At 46.1% G+C, this 23,106-nt stretch overlaps 1 protein-coding gene across 2 annotated transcripts in view; it reads right to left on the reverse strand.

The window, feature by feature from the left end:
* The window catches only part of LOC135573639 (glutaredoxin 3-like), a 53,794-nt gene extending 31,193 nt beyond the window's left edge, over positions 1-22,601 (reverse strand). For both annotated transcript variants that reach the window (XM_065022941.1, XM_065022942.1), the window contains exons 1-3: positions 22,537-22,601; positions 21,461-21,569; positions 5,407-5,481 (exon numbers count right to left, since the gene is read on the reverse strand). In XM_065022941.1, coding sequence (XP_064879013.1) covers positions 5,407-5,481; positions 21,461-21,569; positions 22,537-22,598 — 246 coding nt within the window. In that variant the 5' untranslated portion in view covers positions 22,599-22,601. The remainder of the gene's footprint in view (positions 1-5,406; positions 5,482-21,460; positions 21,570-22,536) is intronic.
* Positions 22,602-23,106: the final 505 nt, after the last annotated feature.

The following is a 23,106-nucleotide window of genomic DNA, read 5'->3' on the forward strand; positions in this document are numbered from 1 at the left end:
TTTATTCTCTTACTGATCCTGATACCCAGTGTGTGTTACCTCTCCTAACAGACAAGCACTTACCAGCAGCCTCAGAGGCTGATAGAGGCATCCCAGGGGCAGCATGTTACTTACCAGCAGCCTCGGAGGCTGATAGAGGCATCCCAAGGGCAGCATGTTACTTAACAGCAGCCTCGGAGGCTGATAGAGGCATCCCAAGGGCAGCATGTTACTTACCAGCAGCCTCGGAGGCTGATAGAGGCATCCCAAGGGCAGCATGTTACTTACCAGCAGCCTCGGAGGCTGATAGAGGCATCCCAAGGGCAGCATGTTACTTACCAGCAGCCTCGGAGGCTGATAGAGGCATCCCAAGGGCAGCATGTTACTTACCAGCAGCCTCGGAGGCTGATAGAGGCATCCCAAGGGCAGCATGTTACTTACCAGCAGCCTCGGAGGCTGATAGAGGCATCCAAAGGGCAGCATGTTACTTACCAGCAGCCTCGGAGGCTGATAGAGGCATCCCAAGGGCAGCATGTTACTTACCAGCAGCCTCGGAGGCTGATAGAGGCATCCCAAGGGCAGCATGTTACTTACCAGCAGCCTCGGAGGCTGATAGAGGCATCCCAAGGGCAGCATGTTACTTACCAGCAGCCTCGGAGGCTGATAGAGGCATCCCAAGGGCAGCATGTTACTTACCAGCAGCCTCGGAGGCTGATAGAGGCATCCCAAGGGCAGCATGTTACTTACCAGCAGCCTCGGAGGCTGATAGAGGCATCCCAAGGGCAGCATGTTACTTACCAGCAGCCTCGGAGGCTGATAGAGGCATCCCAAGGGAGGCATGTTACTTACCAGCAGCCTCGGAGGCTGATAGAGGCATCCCAAGGGAGGCATGTTACTTACCAGCAGCCTCGGAGGCTGATAGAGGCATCCCAAGGGCAGCATGTTACTTACCAGCAGCCTCGGAGGCTGATAGAGGCATCCCAAGGGCAGCATGTTACTTACCAGCAGCCTCGGAGGCTGATAGAGGCATCCCAAGGGAGGCATGTTACTTACCAGCAGCCTCGGAGGCTGATAGAGGCATCCCAAGGGAGGCATGTTACTTACCAGCAGCCTCGGAGGCTGATAGAGGCATCCCAAGGGAGGCATGTTACTTACCATACTGTACAAAAAAATGAATAAAAGAACTAATGAACTTGACACAGTAAATGTGTATTTCAAACACTTGTTTTTTTTCTTCCAGTTTTCCGTTATAAAACGACAAGAAAAATTAATTAAAAAACTACACAACAAATGCAGCTGTGCTGCCAGCAGCGGTTTGGGTCTCACGGTGAGTCCCTTTCAGACCCGGGTCTCACGGTGAGTCTCTTTCAGACCTGGGTCTCACGGTGAGTCTCTTTCAGACCTGGGTCTCACGGTGCGTCCCGTTCAGACGGTGAAGCATTCTACCTGCTCTACTATTACTGAACCTCAATCCACCTCACAAAGTCTGCATTTCCTTCTCATGTCCTTCTACCCTGGGGCGGCAGGGTAGTCTAGTGGTTAGAGCGTTGGACTAGTAACGGAAGGTTGCAAGTTCAAATCCCCGAGCTGACAAGGTACAAATCTGTCGTTCTGCCCCTGAACAGGCAGTTTAACCCACTGTTCCAAGGCCGTCATTGAAAATAAGAATTTGTTCTTAACTTCGAGATAGGGGGCGCTCTTTTAATTTTTGGATAAAAAACGTTCCCGTTTTAAACAAGATATTTTGTCACGAAAAGATGCTCGACTATGCATGTAATTGACAGCTTTGGAAAGAAAAAACTCTGATGTTTCCAAAACTGCAAAGATATTATCTGTGAGTGCCCCAGAACTAATGCTACAGGCGAAACCAAGATGAAGTTTGATACAGGAAATGCCCCAGATTCTGAAGGCGCTGTGTTCCAATGTCTCCTTATATGGCTGTGAATGCGCCAGGAATGAGCCTGCGCTTTCTGTCGTTTCTCCAAGGTGTCTGCAGCATTGTGATGTATTTGTAGGCATATCATTGGAAGATTGACCATAAGAGACTACATTTACCAGGTGTCCGCCCGGTGTCCTGTGTCGAAATTATTGCGTAATCTCTAGGTCCATGCACGTTCCATTTCTTCAGAAGAGAAAGTCAACTGCCACGAAGGATTTATCATCGATAGATATGTGAAAAACACCTTGAGGATTGATTCTAAACATCGGTTTGCCATGTTTCTGTCGATATTATGGAGTTAATTTCGAAAAAAGTTTGCGTTTTAATGACTTAATTATTATTATTTTTATTTTATTATTTCTTTCTTACCCAAACGTGATGAAGAAAACGGAGCGATTTATCAACACAAATAATATTTTTGTAAAAACTGAACATTTTCTATCTAACAGAGTCTCCTCATTGAAAACATCTGAAGTTCTTCAAAGGTAAATGATTTTATTTGAATGCTTTTCTGGTTTTTGTGAAAATGTTGCATGCTAAATGCTATGCTAAATGCTACGCTAGCTATCAATACTGTTACACAAATGCTTGTTTAGCTATGGTTCAAAAGCATATTTTTGAAAATCTGAGATGACAGTGTTGTTAACAAAAGACTAAGCTTGAGAGCTAGCATATTGATTTCATTTAATTTGCGATTTTCATGAATAGTTTAACGTTGTGTTATGGTAATGAGCTTGAGGCTGTAGATTTCACAATCCTGGATACAGGTTTTTTCGTAGCTAAACGTGACGCAGAAAACTAGCGATTTGTCCTAAACAAATAATCTTTCAGGAAAAACTGAACATTTGCTATCTAACTGAGAGTCTCCTCATTGAAAACAAAGTTCTTCAAAGGTAAATGATTTTATTTGAATGCTTTTCTCTGAAAATGTTGTCATACTAAACTGCTATGGTCTAAATCTACGCCATTTGTACACAAACTGTTGAGAAGCATATTTTGAAAATCTGAGATGACAGTGTTGTTAACAAAAGGGCTTGAGAGCTAGCATTTTTATTTCATTTCCGATTTTCATGAATAGTTTAACGTTGTTATGGTTCTTGAGGCTTGACTCCTTGGATGGCTCGACGCAAGAAGTTAACTGACTTGCCTAGTTAAATAAAGGTAAAAAATGTAAATTAACTTCTCAAAGTATTGTCATACAGAACTGCTGGTCTTTCTCTGCCATTTGTCCAACTGTTAACGACGATGACGTAGCGGTGAAGAGTCGACCCCAAAATAAGTTGATTCCTTGACTCCTTGCATGTCGACTCCTATTTCGGGGGGTGTCAAGATTAAATTCCGCCAGGAATCGACTCCTATTTCAGGGGGTGTCAAGATTCAATTCCGCCAGGAATCGACTCCTATTTCAGGGGGTGTCAAGATTCAATTCCGCCAGGAATCGACTCCTATTTCAGGGGGTGCCAAGATTCAATTCCGCCAGGAATCGACTCCTATTTCAGGGGGTGTCAAGATTCAATTCCGCCAGGAATCGACTCCTATTTCAGGAGGTGTCAAGATTCAATTCCGCCAGGAATCGACTCCTATTTCAGGGGGTGTCAAGATTCAATTCCGCCAGGAATCGACTCCTATTTCAGGGGGTGTCAAGATTCAATTCCACCAGGAATCGACTCCTAAGATCCAGCATTTTTTGGAATGGAGGAGATGTGATTAGTTGTCGTACTTCTGAGAACACAAAACACTGGAATCTTTCATAGCGAGCTAGTGAGGGACGGAGCGAGAGGGCAGACAGGCCTACTGCACGGTTCTGACTCTATCAGCAATCAAAAGTTGTAGCTCGCAACGGAATAATGTTGCTTGCAATGTCTGGCAAGTTCAGTAAAGCAAGTGATCAGAATATGTGAGAACTCCTTCAAGACTGTTGGAAAAGCATTCCACGTGAAGCTGGTTGAGAGAATACCAAGAGTGCGCAAAGCTGTCATCAAGGCAAAGGGTGGCTATTTTGAATAATCTCAAATATTTTTAGATTTGTTTACCATTTTTTTTTTGGTTACTACATGATTCCATGTGTTATTTCATCATTTTGATGTCTTCACTATTATTCTACAATGTAGAAAATAGTAAAAATAAAGAAAAACCCACAAAGTTGGAAGCACAGAATCATCTAGAATGTTACTGTATGCTGCATGGTTAAGATTTCCCTTCACTTGGACTAAGGGGCCCAAACTATGAAAAACAGACCATTATTCCTCCTCCACCAGACTTTACAGTTGGCACTATGCATTGGTGCAGGTAGCGTTCTCCTGGCATTCGCCAAACCCAGATTTGTCTGTCGGACTGCCAGATGGTGAAGAGTGATTCATCACTCCAGAGAACACGTTTCCACTGCTCCAGAGTCCAATGGCGGTGAGCTTTACACCACTCCAGCCGACGCTTGGCGTTGCGCATGGTGATCTTAGGCTTGTGTGCGGCTGCTCAACCACGGAAACCCATTTCATGAAGCTCCCGACGAACAGATATTGTGCTGACGTTGCCTCCAGAGGCAGTTTTAAACTCGGTAGTGAGTGTTTCAACTGAGGATAGATGATTTTTACGCATTACAGCACTCGACGGTCCTGTTCTGTGAGCTTGTGTGGCCTACCACTTCACGGCTGAGCCGCTGTTGCTCCTAGACGTTTCCATATCTCAATAACAGCACTTACAGTAGACCGGGGCGGCTCTAGCAGGGCAGAAATGTGACCAACTGACTTGTTGGAAAGGTGACATTCTATGACGGTGCCACATTGAAAGTCACTGAGCTCTTCAGTAAGGCCATTCTACTGCCCGTGTTTGTCTATGGAGATTGCATGGCTGTGTGCTTGATTTTATACACCTGTATAAATAATAGCCGAATCCAATAATACTTTTGGCCAAGTAGTGGAACTTAGTATTTACACTACTTGACTCATCTTAAAGAACAGGAAGGTCGGGACTGAGGTAATAAGATTCACCTTAAAGAGGAAGGTCGGGACTGAGGTAATAAGACTCACCTTAAAGAACAGGAAGGTCGGGACTGGGGTAATAAGACTCACCTTAAAGAAGAGGAAGGTAGGGACTGAGGTAATAAGACTCACCTTAAAGAAGAGGAAGGTCGGGACTGAGTTAATAAGACTCACCTTAAAGAAGAGGAAGGTTGGGACTGAGGTAATAAGACTCACCTTAAAGAAGAGGAAGGTCGGGGCTGAGGTAATAAGACTCACCTTAAAGAAGAGGAAGGTCGGGACTGAGGTAATGAGACTCACTTTAAAGAAGAGGAAGGTCGGGACTGAGGTAATGAGACTCACTTTAAAGAAGAGGAAGGTCGGGACTGAGGTAATAAGACTCACCTTAAAGAAGAGGAAGGTTGGGACTGAGGTAATAAGACTCACCTTAAAGAAGAGGAAGGTCGGGACTGAGGTAATAAGACTCACCTTAAAGAAGAGGAAGGTCGGGACTGAGGTAATAAGACTCACCTTAAAGAAGAGGAAGGTAGGGACTGAGGTAATCTCATATTTCTCTGATACCTCTGGCACTGCTTCTGCCTCTAGCTGTAAGACAGAGAGGAGGGTAGGAGGGAGGAGGGGGTGGAGGGAGGGAGAGAGGAGGGAGGGAGGAGGGGGTGGAGGGAGGAAGGGGTGGAGGGAGAGAGAGAGGAGGGAAGGAGGGAGGAAGGGGTGGAGGGAGAGAGAGAGGAGGGGTGGAGGGAGAGAGAGAGGAGGGGTGAAGGGGTGGAGGGAGAGAGAGAGGAGGGGGAGGGGTGGAGGGAGGAGAGAGAGAGTGGAGGGGGAAGGGGTGGAGGGAGAGGGAGGAGGGGGAGGAAGGGTGGAGGGAGAGGGAGAGGAGGGGGAGGAAGGGGTGGAGGGAGAGGGAGGAGGGAAGGAGGGAGGAAGGGGAGAGAGAGGAGGGAAGGAGGGAGGAAGGGTGAGAGAGAGGAGGGAAGAAGGGTGAGAGAGAGGAGTGAGGAAGGGTGAGAAAGAGGAGGGGGGGGAAGGGGTAGAGAGGGAGAGAGAGGGGAGGAGGGGGGAGGGAGAGAGAGAGGGAGAGGAGGGAGGAAGGGGTGGAGGGAGAGAGAGAGAGGAGGGAGGAAGGGGTGGAGGGAGAGAGAGAGAGGAGGGAAGGAGGGAGGAAGGGTGAGAGAGAGGAGGGAAGGAGGAAGGGTGAGAGAGAGGAGGGAAGGAGGGAGGAAGGGTGAGAGAGAGGAGGGAAGGCGGGGTGGAGGGAGAGAGAGAGGGGGGAGGAAGGGGTGGAGGGAGAGAGAGAGGAGGGGGAGGAAGGGGTGGAGGGAGAGGGAGAGGAGGGGGAGGAAGGGGTGGAGGGAGGGAGAGGAGGGGGAGGAAGGGGTGGAGGGAGAGGGAGGAAGGGTGAGAAAGAGGAGGGGGAAGGGGTAGAGGGAGAGAGAGAAGAGGGGGAGGGGTGGAGGGAGAGAGAGAGGGAGAGGAGGGAGGAAGGGGTGGAGGGAGAGAGAGAGAGGAGGGAGGAAGGGGTGGAGGGAGAGAGAGAGGAGGGAGGAAGGGGGTGGAGGGAGAGAGAGAGAGGAGGGAAGGAGGGAGGAAGGGTGAGAGAGAGAGGAGGGAGGAGGAGGAAGGGGTGAGAGAGAGGAGGAGGAAGGTGAGGAGAGGAGGGAAGGGGGAGGAAGGGTGAGAGAGAGGAGGGAAGGAGGGAGGAAGGGTGAGAGAGAGGAGGGAAGGCGGGGTGGAGGGAGAGAGAGGAGGGAAGGAGGGAGGAAGGGTGAGAGAGGAGGGAAGGAGGGAAGACGGGGTAGAGGGAGAGAGAGGAGGGAAGGAGGGAAGACGGGGTGGAGGGAGAGAGAGGAGGGAAGGAGGGAGGAAGGGTGAGAGAGAGGAGTGAGGAAGGGATGGGGAGAGAAAGGGAGGAGGGATGGAGGGAGAGAGAGGAGAGAGGAAGGGATGGAGGGAGAGAGAGGAGAGAGGAAGGGATGGAGGGAGAGAGAGGAGAGAAGGAGAGAGGAAGGGATGGAGGGAGAGAGAGGAGAGAAGGAGAGAGGTAGGGATGGAGGGAGAGAGAGGAGAGAAGAAGGGATGGAGGGAGAGAGAGGAGAGAAGGAGAGAGGAAGGGATGGAGGGAGAGAGAGGAGAGAGGAAGGGATGAGGGAGAGAGAGAGGAGGGAAGGAGGGAGGAAGGGATGGAGGGAGAGAGGAGAGAGAGGAGAGAGGAAGGGATGGAGGGAGAGAGAGAAGGAGAGAGGAAGGGATGGAGGGAGAGAGAGGAGAGAGAGGAGAGAGGAAGGGATGGAGGGAGAGAGAGAGGAAGGGAAGAGGAAGGGAGAAAGAGATGGAGTGAATGAGGGATCATCCACATAAATGTTCATACCCCTTTGTTCCCTTTCCAAGCCATCAAACAATGTCTGCATCCACACATGAAGAACCCCACTGCACCCTGCTGAGTTTCCCCTCAACACTGGGTTTATTTAGCCAGGAGGCATCACCCTTCAGGGAGAAAATAAAGCACACATTCACCACTTTGATATGTCTAACAAGCAGGACAAATGAGAGAGCAGAACAGCACCATCTCCTGCTCTGCTCGGGGTGCTGTGATCTATGATTGGTGATGGATAGTTGCTTTGTTCTTGACAGTGGTAATCCACCAGGATCAAATTAAAGGAACTAGTGTGGACCACACACACCTCAAACTAACAGAGGAATAAAAAACTAACAGAGGAATAAAATAGTTCCAAGTTTTCATTTACTTTACAATCATTAAATATATATAAATATTTCTCACATGTTCAAGTCAATTTAATGTGTAAAAAAAACAATAGGCTCCATGTGAGGAAACACACTGATGTTTCTGATATCAACAGGGGTTCAAGTTAGCTACCGTCCTACACTGGAGCATCACACAAACAGGGCTTTAGAAGCTACACTGGAGCATCACACAAACAGGGCTTTAGAAGCTACACTGGAGCATCACACAAACAGGGCTTTAGAAGCTACACTGGAGCATCACACAAACAGGGCTTTAGAAGCTACACTGGAGCATCACACAAACAGGGCTTTAGAAGCTACACTGGAGCACCACACAAACAGGGCTTTAGAAGCTACACTGGAGCATCACACAAACAGGGCTTTAGAAGCTACACTGGAGAATCACACAAACAGGGCTTTAGAAGTTACACTGGAGAATCACACAAACAGGGCTTTAGAAGCTACACTGGAGCATCACAAACAGGGCTTTAGAAGCTACAACAGAGCATCACACAAACAGGGCTTTTGAAGGTTTGTAATTTCACCATGATTTTCCAGAAACACCCCCCCCCCCCAGGCAGAGGAAAGAAAACAAACATTGATGCACAAATTGACCCAGAGAGATTGTTCAATCATATTTAGCGAGCACATATTGTAATCCATAAATCACTGGGTTTAGAAGCTACAGACTGGAGAATTACAGACAGGCCATTACAGACAGACTGGAGAATCATTACAGACAGGCCTTACAGACAGCTACAGACAGGCATTACAGACAGGCCTTTACAGATTACAGACAGGCCATTACAGACAGGCCTTTTGAAGGTTTGTAATTACAGACATGATTTACAGAAACAGGCCATTACAGACAGGCACAGAAGGATTACAGACAGGCCATTACAGACAAATTGACCCAGACAGATTGTTCAGATATTACAGACAGGCCATATTGTAAGGCCATTAAACAGACAGGCCATTACCAGGTTACAGCCAGCCATTACAGACAGGCCATTACAGACAGGCCATTACAGACAGGCCATTACAGACAGGCCATTACAGACAGGCCATTACAGACAGGCCATTACAGACAGGCCATTACAGGTGAATACAGACAGGCCATTACAGACAGGCCATTACAGACAGGCCATTACAGACAGGCCATTACAGACAGGCCATTACAGACAGGCCATTACAGACAGGTGAATACAGACAGGCCATTACAGACAGGCCATTACAGACAGGCCATTACAGACAGGCCATTACAGACAGGCCATTACAGACAGGCCATTACAGACAGGCCATTACAGACAGGTGAATACAGACAGGCCATTACAGACAGGCCATTACAGACAGGCCATTACAGACAGGCCATTACAGACAGGCCATTACAGACAGGCCATTACAGACGTCCCTTGTTTCCTGCCTGGAGCAGCTGAACTCTGCTGCTGGTTCTCCTGATCCCATGAGGCATTATGGCTGACAGACACTTACTTATAGGCCATATGAACACAACCTACATCAACGCAGTGAAATACTGCTATGAGAATGGAAACACGTAGACACTAAATATTTATAGTAAAATGCTTGTTTCCATGTGACCCGGGTAAGAACAGTGCTATTGATTGTTTAGAGACAAGCTGGGCTGCTACAGGAACTGCAGACTCCTATTGGAATATGTAGGAATATTGTTCATCATTTGGAAGAGAGAAAAAACATAACATAAAGAAACAAAAAGGTGTTTTACAGTGTACAATATGTAGGATGAAATATCAATCTACTGCTCGTCTAACTATTCATACATTCTCAATTCCTTTACTTTACTTCTGTGTGTTGTGTGTATTTGTTGTGAAATTGTTAAGATATTACTGCACTGTTGGGAGCTAGAAACACAAGCATTTCGCTACACCCGCAATAACATCTGCTAAACATGTGTATTGTGACAAATGACATTTGACAAATAGCATGTGATTTAAAATGACACCATATTCCCTTATATAGTTTTAGTGTACAACATTGTACCCGTGGGCTCTAGTCAAAAGCAGTGAACTATGAACTAAATTATACATCTCTCCAGAATACTCTAAAATCTCAGGATATAAAATAACTCCCTCCTACCCTGCACATGCTTTGGTTGCCAACTCCATCAGGTCCTAATGGCCTGGTACGCAAGGGCTCTATTGTCCCTCCACCAGGTCCTAATGGCCTGGAACTCAGGGCTCTATTGTCCCTCCATCAGGTCCTAATGGCCTGGTACTCAGGGCTCTAATGTCCCTCCATCAGGTCCTAATGGCCTGGTACTCAGGACTCTACTGTCCCTCCATCAGGTCCTAATGGCCTGGTACTCAGGGCTCTAATGTCCCTCCATCAGGACCTAATACTCAGGTCTCTACGGTTCCTCCATCAGGTCCTAATGGCCTGGTACGCAAGGGCTCTATTGTCCCTCCATCAGGTCCTAATGGCCTGGTACTCAGGGCTCTACTGTCCCTCCATCAGGTCCTAATGGCCTGGTACTCAGGGCTCTACTGTCCCTCCATCAGGTCCTAATGGCCTGGTACTCAGGGCTCTACTGTCCCTCCATCAGGTCCTAATGGCCTGGTACTCAGGGCTACTGTCCCTCCATCAGGTCCTAATGGCCTGGTACTCAGGGCTCTACTGTCCCTCCATCAGGTCCTAATGGCCTGGTACTCAGGGCTCTACTGTCCCTCCATCAGGTCCTAATGGCCTGGTACTCAGGGCTCTACTGTCCCTCCATCAGGTCCTAATGGCCTGGTACTCAGGGCTCTACTGTCCCTCCATCAGGTCCTAATGGCCTGGTACTCAGGGCTCTACTGTCCCTCCATCAGGTCCTAATGGCCTGGTACTCAGGGCTCTACTGTCCCTCCATCAGGTCCTTGCCTGGTCCTCAGAGTTTGTGTAGTTCACAGTTAGCTGCTACAAGTTAGCCTACAATTAGTGAATTTGTATTTGAATAGTCTACTAATAGGGAACGTTTTATATTTTTTTCCATAATTAATCGGGTGACATATTACCTTTAGCTCTACAGAATATCAATATCTCACCGCCGTAGCGCTTCCATCTCCTCCCCTCTCGCCTTTAATCCTTCCCCGAGCGCACAGACGGGCTGTCAACAGGTTGGTGAAAAGTGTTTCCTTGCCTGTGGCGTACAGAGTTTGGGTAGAATATCACTGGGTAGCTGCAGGAACAAGGTTGGAGAGCCCGTGGCTTATAGAGTTTGGGTAGAATATCACTGGGTAGCTGCAGGAACAAGGTTGGAGAGCCAGTGGCTTACAGAGTTTGGGTAGAATATCACTGGGTAGCTGCAGGAACAAGGTTGGAGAGCCTGTGGCTTAGAGAGTTTGGGTAGAATATCACTGGGTAGCTGCAGGAACAAGGTTGGAAAGCCCATGGCTTATAGAGTTTGGGTAGGATATCACTGGGTAGCTGCAGGAACAAGGTTGGAGAGCCCATGGCTTATAGAGTTTGGGTAGGATATCACTGGGTAGCTGCAGGAACAAGGTTGGAGAGCCCGTGGCTTATAGAGTTTGGGTAGGATATCACTGGGTAGCTGCAGGAACAAGGTTGGAGAGCCCGTGGCTTACAGAGTTTGGGTAGGATATCACTGGGTAGCTGCAGGAACAAGGTTGGAGAGCCCGTGGCTTATAGAGTTTGGGTAGAATATCACTGGGTAGCTGCAGGAACAAGGTTGGAGAGCCCGTGGCTTATAGAGTTTGGGTAGGATATCACTGGGTAGCTGCAGGAACAAGGTTGGAGAGCCCGTGGCGTACAGAGTTTGGGTAGGATATCACTGGGTAGCTGCAGGAACAAGGTTGGAGAGCCCGTGGCATACAGAGTTTGGGTAGGATATCACTGGGTAGCTGCAGGAACAAGGTTGGAGAGCCTGTGGCTTACAGAGTTTGGGTACAATATCACTGGGTAGCTGCAGGAACAAGGTTGGAGAGCCCATGGCTTATAGAGTTTGGGTAGAATATCACTGGGTAGCTGCAGGAACAAGGTTGGAGAGCCCGTGGCTTATAGAGTTTGGGTAGAATATCACTGGGTAGCTGCAGGAACAAGGTTGGAGAGCCCGTGGCTTATAGAGTTTGGGTAGAATATCACTGGGTAGCTGCAGGAACAAGGTTGGAGAGCCCGTGGCTTATAGAGTTTGGGTAGAATATCACTGGGTAGCTGCAGGAACAAGGTTGGAGAGCCCGTGGCTTATAGAGTTTGGGTAGAATATCACTGGGTAGCTGCAGGAACAAGGTTGGAGAGCCCGTGGCTTATAGAGTTTGGGTAGAATATCACTGGGTAGCTGCAGGAACAAGGTTGGAGAGCCCGTGGCTTATAGAGTTTGGGTAGAATATCACTGGGTAGCTGCAGGAACAAGGTTGGAGAGCCCGTGGCTTATAGAGTTTGGGTAGAATATCACTGGGTAGCTGCAGGAACAAGGTTGGAGAGCCAGTGGCTTATAGAGTTTGGGTAGAATATCACTGGGTAGCTGCAGGAACAAGGTTGGAGAGCCCGTGGCTTACAGAGTTTGGGTGGAATATCACTTGTCGGGCAGCGACAACATGCAAACAGTGGAGTGAAATAAGTGTTGTTATATGTATTTCTCAGCTGCTCATTTATGCTCTGCTTTAAAACCCAAGTATCAGACAAAACGGACTGGTGGGAAAGCTGGTGGTTCTCCATTCACTATTAGAGTACATGCAGATAACATGCATTTCCCCCTGTTCCTGTTCCCTGTTCCTGTCCCCTGTTCCTGCCCCCTGTTCCTGCCCCCTGTTCCTGTCCCCTGTTCCTGTCCCCTGTTCCTGTCCCCTGTCCCCTGTTCCTGTCCCCTGTTCCTGCCCCCTGTTCCTGTCCCCTGTTCCTGTTCTTGCACCCTGTTCCTGTTCCTGCCCCCTGTTCCTGTTCCTGCCCCCTGTTCCTGTCCCCCCTGTTCCTGTTCCTGTCCCCTGTTCCTGCCCCCTGTTCCTGTTCCCCTGTTCCTGCCCCCTGTTCCTGTTCCTGTCCCCTGTTCCTGTCCCTGTTGCCCCCTGTTCCTGTTCCTGCCCCCTGTTCCCTGTTCCTGTTCCCGTCCCCTGTTCCTGCCCCCTGTTCCTGTTCCTGCCCCCTGTTCCCGTCCCCTGTTCCTGCCCCGTTTCTGCCCCCTGCTCCTGCCCCCTGCTCCTGTCCCCTGCCCCCTGTTCCTGTTCCCTGACCCCTGTTCCTGCCCCCTGTTCCCTGTTCCTGCCCCCTTCTCCTGCCCCCTGTTCCTGCCCCCTGTTCCTGTCCCCTGTTCCTGCCCCCTGTTCCTGTTCCCTGTTCCTGTCCCCTGCCCCTGTTCCTGCCCCTGTTCCTGGCCCCTGCCCCCTGTTCCTGCCCCCTGTTCCTGTTCCTGGCCCCTGCCCCTGTTCCTGCCCCCTGTCCCCTGTTCCTGTACCCCTCCTGTTCCTGTTCCTGCCCCCTTCTCCTGCCCCCTGTTCCTGCCCCCTGCTCCTGTCCCCTGTTCCTGTCCCCTGTTCCTGCCCCTGTTCCTGCCCCCTGTTCCTGCCCCCTGCTCCTGCCCCTGCTCCTTCCCCCTGCCTCCTGTTCCTGTACCCTGCTCCTGCCCCCTGCTCCTGCCCCTGTTCCTGCCCCCTTCCTGCCCCCTGCCCCCCCTGTTCCTGCCCCCTGCTCCTGCCCCCTGCTCCTGTCCCCTGTTCCTGTCCCCTGCTCCTGCCCCCTGTTCCTGCCCCCTGTTCCTGCCCCCTGTTCCTGCCCCCTGCTCCTGTCTCCTGCCCCTGTTCCTGCCCCCTGCTCCTGTCCCTGCTCCTGTCCCCTGTTCCTGCCCCCTGTTCCTGCCCCCTGTTCCTGCCCCCTGTTCCTGCCCCCTGTTCCTGCCCCCTGTTCCTGCCCCCTTCCTGCCCCTGCTCCTGCCCCCTGCTCCTCCCCCTGCCCCCTGTTCCTCCTGCCCCTGTTCCTGCCCCTGCTCCTACCCCCTGTTCCTGCCCCCTGCTCCTACCCCCTGTTCCTGCCCCTTGATAATGGGCCATTCTAAATCGAAAGTCATTTGACATATTAGTAAAGACCAGATTAAATTGAGAACAGTCTGGTGGGTGAAAACATGACCACTTGATGAGAGAACAGCTGTGCAGCCTGAGGCAAAGAACTACGAGCACAAGCTTTTTCCCTCAACTTTCTCAACTCATCAATAGTCTATTGTCCCATCATGCAGCCTATTTATGTTTTGATTTCTAAGACGATCTAAAGTTTGTATCATTCACAACTACAGCTGCTGAAGAACTCTAAATCTAGTGTTTAGGACCTGTTTCAAATGGTCACTTTTACACTCAACAAAGCCACTTCCTATTTATTTGTTGTTGAAATAGCCACTTCCAAAGTAAATTTTTTCAAATGTAATTAAAAAATTTAAAAAACTTTATTAGTATGGCATGTTCAATAGAAACAAAGGCATTTTAATGAATCACATGAAAAGCGCCTTGGTCCTCCTCTCTTTTTGATGAGCAATTTACCCCTTTTACCAAAGAGCCCCTTCTGTCTACCATATTGTACTATTGTATACCTTAGTATCACTTCCCTTCCTCTTTCTACTACCAAAGAGCCCCTTCTATCTACCATAATGTACCATAATGTACCTTAGTAGCGCTTCCCTTCCTCCTCTTTCTACTACCAAAGAGCCCCTTCTATCTACCATAATGTACCATAATGTACCTTAGTATCGCTTCCCTGCCTCCTCTTTCTACTACCAAAGAGCCCCGTCTATCTACCAAAATGTACCATAATGTACCTTAGTAGCGCTTCCCTTCCTCCTCTTTCTACTACCAAAGAGCCCCTTCTATCTACCATAATGTACCTTAGTATCGCTTCCCTGCCTCCTCTTTCTACTACCAAAGAGCCCCTTCTGTCTCCCAAAATGTACTATTGTGTACCTTAGTATCGCTTCCCTGCCTCCTCTTTCTACTACCAAAGAGCCCCTTCTATCTACCATAATGTACCATAATGTACCTTAGTATCACTTCCCTGCCTCCTCTTTCTACTACCAAAGAGCCCCTTCTATCTACCATAATGTACCTTAGTATCGCTTCCCTGCCTCCTCTTTCTACTACCAAAGAGCCCCTTCTGTCTCCCACAATGTACCATAATGTACCTTAGTAGCGCTTCCCTTCCTCTTTCTACTACCAAAGAGCCCCTTCTATCTACCATAATGTACCTTAGTAGCGCTTCCCTTCCTCTTTCTACTACCAAAGAGACCCTTCTATCTACCATAATGTACCTTAGTATCGCTTCCCTGCCTCCTCTTTCTACTACCAAAGAGACCCTTCTATCTACCATAATGTACCTTAGTAGCGCTTCCCTTCCTCTTTCTACTACCAAAGAGACCCTTCTATCTACCATAATGTACCTTAGTATCGCTTCCCTGCCTCCTCTTTCTACTACCAAAGAGACCCTTCTATCTACCATAATGTACCTTAGCGCTTCCCTTCCTCTTTCTACTACCAAAGAGACCCTTCTATCTACCATAAACCTTGTAGCGCTTCCCTTCCTCCTCTTTCCTAGTTATAGCCACTTCCTATGTCCACTCTATCTACCTTCCTATGTCCACTCTTTCTACTAGTTTAGCCACTTCCTATGCCACTCTATTCCTATAGTTATAGCCACTTCCTGTCCACCTCTTTCTACTAGTTATAGCCACTTCCTATGTCTCAATCTACTAGTTATAGCCACTTCCTATGTCCCCTATCTACTAGTTATAGCCACTTCTATGTCCACTCTTTCTACTAGTTATAGCCACTTCCTATGTCCACTCTTTCTACTAGTTATAGTCACTTCCTATGTCCACTCTATCTACTAGTTATAGCCACTTCCTATGTCCACTCTTTCTACTAGTTATAGTCACTTCCTATGTCCACTCTATCTACTAGTTATAGCCACTTCCTGTGCCCACTCGCTCCATAACGGGAAACACATCCGTCTTAATGTATTCAGATAACGTCAATTATATTCTTCTTACTACTAAATCATATAATATAAAATAATAGCACAGGACTTATAAATATATATTGTCTGCTAAATGAACTAGCTGACTTTGGCACGGAGCAGAATCAGATCACAGCCAGTAGACCAACTCATACACTGTTCTTCTGAAATACATTTCCTTCATATCATCATGTTTCTTTAGACCTGAATATAAAATAAATCCTGGATTTATTGTGACAGTGTAATATCACATGTATTTATTAGCCTTTTTTTTATGTGTGATGTTTCAATGGCGCATCAGTGGCTTGTATGATGGAGGCCTGGAGATGCTCAACGTGTTGAATGTGTCATGACTGCCACAGCCAGAACACAGCCAGAACCAAGGCTTAAAAATAACAGATGTTGGAGGGAATTTTGGAACATAACTCACAAAATAACTTGTATGCTTCAATTCAGTACAAACTAAAAATGTATAGAATTCATTATACAAGAGACAAAAAGGCATCAATTCTACAGCACAACAGCAGAGTCACGTCTTTAAAGTGTAACACTAATTAATGACTCAATAATCCTTCTGGGAATGTTATGATGTCATAAAGGGATGGGCGGAGACAGAATGTTGGCTGTCAGAAGTATTGTCAATGTAAATGTACTTTTAATTCGTCTGTCTGCATATTTTAAACCATGTCAGATTAGGGGGCAGTGAGATGCCCGATGGGTTGTACTATACTCTTCTCGTTAACTGTTTTGGAAAAATGTCTATTTCAAACCTGGAAATCAAGCTTTGATTGTTGTTAAGACAATGGAAAAATAATATGCTTCATTATCTACCCATTGAAAGAGTGTGGGCGATGTAGAGAAACAAAATGGCGGAGAGTAGAGAACAGGTGGTTCTGGGCAGGAGTGATGTTGTTCATGTTTGTCAATGGCATTATTTAGGATGCTTAAGACAGAAGCTTATACTATACTGAATAAAACAATTTAACAGTGCAGAAAGTGTGGTTTCACATTTTAAAAATATATTTTTTTAAAGTGTGCCTTCTAACGGGATTCGACCTCACGACATTCAGTTACCTGACTGTCCCCATAGTTCCCTACTCTACCTGCTACACAACCGGTCAGCTGAAACTATATTTCTAAGTACAGTGTCCAATAGAGGTCAGTGTGTTTGAAAGCAGCTTTGAGTAGAAGAAAACACCGGAACTACGGCGAAATCAGTGGGATCTCACACTCTGCAACACACGGTGTGAAAAAGCAAGTGATCAAACGATGCTTCGGATATTGATGACGCACTTCTGAAAAAAGAGATGGACGCCTCGACACACTGACCTCGACACACTGACCTCGACACACTGACCTCGACACACTGACCTCGACACACTGACCTCGACACACTGACCTCGACACACTGACCTCGACACACTGACCTCGACACACTGTGCTTCAAAGTTAGCTGCTTCGCGAAAACGACTCGAAGCTCCGGTATCCAATTCAACATCACTGTATACTATGTGTATCAGGCATCGTGTAACCTCCATCACAAGGTATAGTATGTGTATCAGGCATCGTGTAACATCCAGTATGTGTATCAGGCATCGTGTAACATCCAGTATGTGTATCAGGCATCATGTAACCTCCATCACATCAGACATCATGTAACCTCCATCACAAGGTATAGTATGTGTATCAGGCATCATGTTACAGTATGTGTATCAGGCATCGTGTAACCATCACAAGGTATAGTATGTGTATCAGGCATCGTGTAACCTCCATCACAAGGTATAGTATGTGTATCAGGCATCATGTTACTCCAGTATGTGTATCAGGCATCATGTAACCTCCATCACAAGGTATAGTATGTGTATCAGGCATCATCAGGCATCATGTTACCTCCAGTATGTGTATCAGGCATCATGTAACCTCCATCACAAGGTATAGTATGTGTATCAGGCATCGTGTAACCCTCCATCACAAGGTATCAGGCATCATGTAACCTCCATCACAAGGTATAGTATGTGTATCAGGCATCATGTAACCTCCATCACAAGGTATAGTATGTGTATCAGGCATCATGTATCAGGCATCGTAACCTCCATCACAAGGTATAGTATGTGTATCAGGCATCATGTAACCTCCATCACAAGGTATAGTATGTGTATCAGGCATCATGTAACCTCCATCACAAGGTATAGTATGTGTATCAGGCATCAGGCATCATGTAACCTCATGTAACCTCCATCACAAGGTGTATCAGGCATCATGTAACCTCCATCACAAGGTATAGTATGTGTATCAGGCATCATGTAACCTCCATCACAAGGTAGTATGTGTATCAGGCATCATGTACCTCAGTATGTGTATCAGGCATCATGTAACCTCCATCACAAGGTATAGTAGGCATCATGTAACCTCCATCACAAGGTATAGTATGTGTATCAGGCATCATGTTACCTCCAGTATGTGTATCAGGCATCATGTAACCTCCATCACAAGGTATAGTATGTGTATCAGGCATCATGTAACCTCCATGACAAATGTATGTGTATCAGGCATCATGTTACCTCCAGTATGTGTATCAGGCTAGCCTCCATCACAAGGTATAGTATGTGTATCAGGCATCATGTAACCTCCATCACAAGGTATAGTATGTGTATCAGGCATCGTGTACCTCCATCACAAGGTATAGTATGTGTATCAGGCATCATGTTACCTCATCGGTAACCTCCATCACAATAGTATGTGTATCAGGCATCGTGTCAACCTCATCATGTAACCTCCATCACAAGGTATAGTATGTGTATCAGGCATCATGTAACCTCCATCACAAGGTATAGTATGTGTATCAGGCATCATGTAACCTCCATCACAAAGGTATAGTATGTGTATCAGGCATCATGTTACCTCCAGTATGTGTATCAGGCATCATGTAACCTCCATCACAAGGTATAGTATGTATCAGGCATCATGTAACCTCCATCACAAGGTATAGTATGTGTATCAGGCATCATGTTACCTCAGTATGTGTATCAGGCATCATGTAACGGTATGTGTGTCAGGCATCATGTAACCTCCATCACTCATCATGTAACCTCCATCACAAGGTATAGTATGTGTATCAGGCATCATGTTACCTCCAGTATGTGTATCAGGCATCGTGTAACCTCCATCAGGCATCAGGCACGTGTAACCTCCATCACAAGGTATTCAGACATCATGTAAGTGCAATCACAAGGTATAGTATGTGTATCAGGCATGTGTAACCTCCATCACAAGGTATAGTATGTGTATCAGGCATCATGTAACCTCCAGTATGTGTATCAGGCATCAGTAACCTCCATCACAAGGTATAGTATGTGTATCAGGCATCATGCTCAGGCACGTGTAACCTCCATCACAAGGTATAGTATGTGATCAGGTCATGTAACCTCCATCACAAGGTATAGTATGTGTATCAGGCATCATGTAACCTCCATCACAAGGTATAGTATGTCAGACATCATGTAAACCTCCATCACAAGGTATAGTATGTGTATCAGGCATCATAACCTCCAAAGGATGTAACCTCCAGAGGCATCATGTAACCTCCATGTAACCTCCATCACAAGGTATAGTATGTGTATCAGGCATCATGTCTCCATCACAAGGTATAGTATGTGTATCAGACAATAGTATAGTATGTGTATCAGGCATCATGTAACCTCCATCACAAGGTATAGTATGTGTATCAGACATGTAAACCTCCATCACAAGGTATAGTATGTATATCAGGTTCATTAACCTCCATCACCAGTATGTGTCAGGCATCACCAGTATGTGTATCAGGCATCCATCACTAGGACACTAACCTCCATCACAAGGTATAGTATGTGTATCTTCTGTATCAGGCAACCTCCATCAAAGGTATAAATGTATCAGGCATCATGTAACTTGTACATCATGTTACCCCATCACAAGGTATAGTATGTATCAGGCATCATGTTACCTCCAGTATGTGTAAATGATGTAACCTCCATCACAGGCCAACCTCCATCACAAGGTATAGTATGTGTATCAGACATCATGTAAACCTCAATCACAACTGTATAGTATGTGTATCAGGCACAGTGTAACCTCCATCACTGATAAAATGTGGGACAAGGTTAGTACCATCATGTTACCTCCCATTTCATATAATGGGCATGTAAATCCTAGTACGTTATCAGGCATCATGTAACCTCCATCATGTGTATCAGGCATCATGTAACCTCCATCACAAGGTATAGTATGTGTATTCAGGCATCATGTTACCTCCATCACAAGGTATAGTATGTGTATCAGGCATCATGTTACCTCCATGTGTCATCGTGTAACCTCCATCACAAGGTATAGTATGTGTATCAGGCATCGTGTAACCTCCATCACAAGGTATAGTATGTGTATCAGACATCATGTAAACCTCAATCACAAGGTATAGTATGTGTATCAGGCATCGTGTAACCTCCATCACAAGGTATAGTATGTGTATCAGGCATAGTAATCTCAGTATGTGTATCAGGCATCATGTAACCTCCATCACAAGGTATAGTATTGTATCAGGCATCATGTTACCTCCAGTATGTGTATCAGGCATCGTGTAACCTCCATCACAAGGTATAGTATGTGTATCAGGCATCATGTAACCTCCATCACAAGGTATAGTATGTGTATCAGGCATCATGTAACCTCCATCACAAGGTATAAGACATCAGTAAACCTCCATGAGGTATAGTATGTGTATCAGGCATCATGTAACCTCCATCACAAGGTATAGTATGTATATCAGGCATCATGTAACCTCCATCACAAGGTATAGTATGTGTATTCAGGCATATGTAACCTCCAGTATGTGTATCAGGCATCATGTAACTCCATCACAAGGTATAGTATGTTATCAGGCATCATGTAACCTCCATCAAGTATATCAGACATCATGTAAACCTCCATCACAAGGTATAGTATGTGTATCAGGCATCATGTAACCTCCATCACAAGGTATAGTATGTGTATCAGACATTAAACCTCCATCACAAGGTATAGTATGTATATCAGGCATCATGTAACCTCCATCACAAGGTATAGTATTTGTATCAGGCATCATGCTCCAGTATGTGTATCAGGCATCATGTAACCTCCATCACAAGGTATAGTATGTGTATCAGGCATCATGTTACCTCCAGTATGTGTATATCATGTAACCTCCATCACAAGGTATAGATGTGTAAGGCATCATGTAACCTCCATCACAAGGTATAGTATGTGTATCAGGCATCATGTAACCTCCATCACAAGGTATAGTATTGATCAGGACATCATGTAAACCTCCATCACAAGGTATAGTATGTGTATCAGGCATCATGTAACCTCCATCACAAGGTATAGTATGTATATCAGGCAAACCTCCATCACAAGGTATAGTATGTGTATCAGGCATCATGTATTATCAGGCATCATGTAACCTCCATCACAAGGTAATGTGTATCAATCATCATTCAGTATGTGTATCAGGCATCATGTAACCTCCATCACAAGGTATAGTATGTTATCAGGCATTGTAACCTCCATCACAAGGTATAGTATGTGTCCAGCCATCACAAGGTATTGCATCATGTAACCTCCATCACAAGGTATAGTATGTGTATCAGGCATCAAACTCCATCACAAGGTATAGTATGTTACCTTGTAAAACCTCCATCACAAGGTATAGTATGTGTATCAGGCATCATGTAACCTCCATCATGTTATTCATGACAAGGTATAGTATGTATATCAGGCATCATGTAACCTCCCAAGGTATAGTATGTGTATCAGGCATCATCTAACCTCCATCACAAGGTATAGTATGTACCTTGATAAACATGGTGTGTTTGTTCTCCTTTGCCAGCTCTCCCATCACATCGTTCATCTGACTGCACTGAGGGGCCCATGCTGCCTGGAAGTGGACCACCGTCAAGAACCTGGTGGAACAGAAGTCCCATTAGATTGGAACGGTGATGTTGAATCAGTGATCATGATCATCGTTGTATGGGAAGTAAGAATGAACGGATATCAGTTAGCTCGGCCTATTGATGGTTAGCTGGCACGTGTGCATGCATGTCCTACATCTTTAGTGCACCGGTGAGGCTCAAGGAAGAGACAGGGGTCAGATCTCAGCATAGCAATAGGTCTACAAAATAGCACAACTTTATAGTGACCCACAGATTCATGCTAAAGATGTAGGGCATTGTGCTACTGTCTACCATCAATAGGCCGAGCTGACTGACATCAGTTCATTCTTACTTCCCATACACCAACTCAACATCACATGACTAGGACACTGGATCACAACAGGTCTTCTGGAATTAAACATTATTTTTATAGCCTACTTGTAAATGATGGATTTCAAAAGCATAATGGACCTAGTTAGCAACCGAATTCTGAAATGGGCAGGCACCTGATGTGATGTAGGATAACAGTAGTCATGTCTGATAAAGGGACGTTAACCTCTCCCTTTCATATAAGGGTAAACCTAACGTTACATTATCGCTAGAATATAATGTCTGCCTAATAGAAAAGGTAGCCCTGCCATGTCGTGACAAGAAATCCACATGAGTTCAAGACACAAGAGCCTGACTGTTTATATCAGGTGACACACATCAGCATGTATTACAATTATCAATTGCATTCACACCATGTACAATAAACATGTATGTTATTAGCTAGCATACAAAAGCAAATATTCTAAAATAGCTAACTAGTTAGTTGTAATCATTTGGAGCAGCTAGACAACATTAACTAGTTATCATTTTCTAACATGGGGATTTACATCACGCTAGCTAAGACACGATATAACAGAAAAGTAGCTATGTTCTTTCAGGGCCTATTTGAATGAAAATCATTCAATGGCTGATGGTTCAATGTCATGTTATGAAATGATACACATACTTTCCAGCCTTTGATAGCAAGTCCTCAAACTGCTGCGATGATGTTGCCTCTAAAGTCGCCATGTTTTCAGACGTGTGTAATCGCTCACCGAGTGATGGTTTTCTATGATTTCCAGAAGGATTTCAGACGTGTGTAATCGCTCACCGAGTGATGGTTTTCTATGTGGATTTCCAGAAGACACAAACCTTACTGTTCTTTCAGACGTGTGTAATCGCTCACCGAGTGATGGTTTTCTATGTGGATTTCCAAGAAGACACAAACCTTACTGTTCTTTCAGACGTGTGTAATCGCTCACCGAGTGATTGTGTTCTATGTGGATTTCCAGAAGACACAAACCTTACTGTTCTTTCAGACGTGTGTAATCGCTCACCGAGTGATGGTTTTCTATGTGGATTTCCAAGAAGACACAAACCTTACTGTTCTTTCAGACGTGTGTAATCGCTCACCGAGTGATGGTTTTCTATGTGGATTTCCAAGAAGACACAAACCTTACTGTTCTTTCAGACGTGTGTAATCGCTCACCGATTGTGTTCTATGTGATTGTGTTCTATTGTGTTCTATGTGGATTTC

This window comes from Oncorhynchus nerka, linkage group LG10 (genome assembly GCF_034236695.1).
Source record: "Oncorhynchus nerka isolate Pitt River linkage group LG10, Oner_Uvic_2.0, whole genome shotgun sequence".
Taxonomy (NCBI): Eukaryota; Metazoa; Chordata; class Actinopteri; order Salmoniformes; family Salmonidae; genus Oncorhynchus; species Oncorhynchus nerka.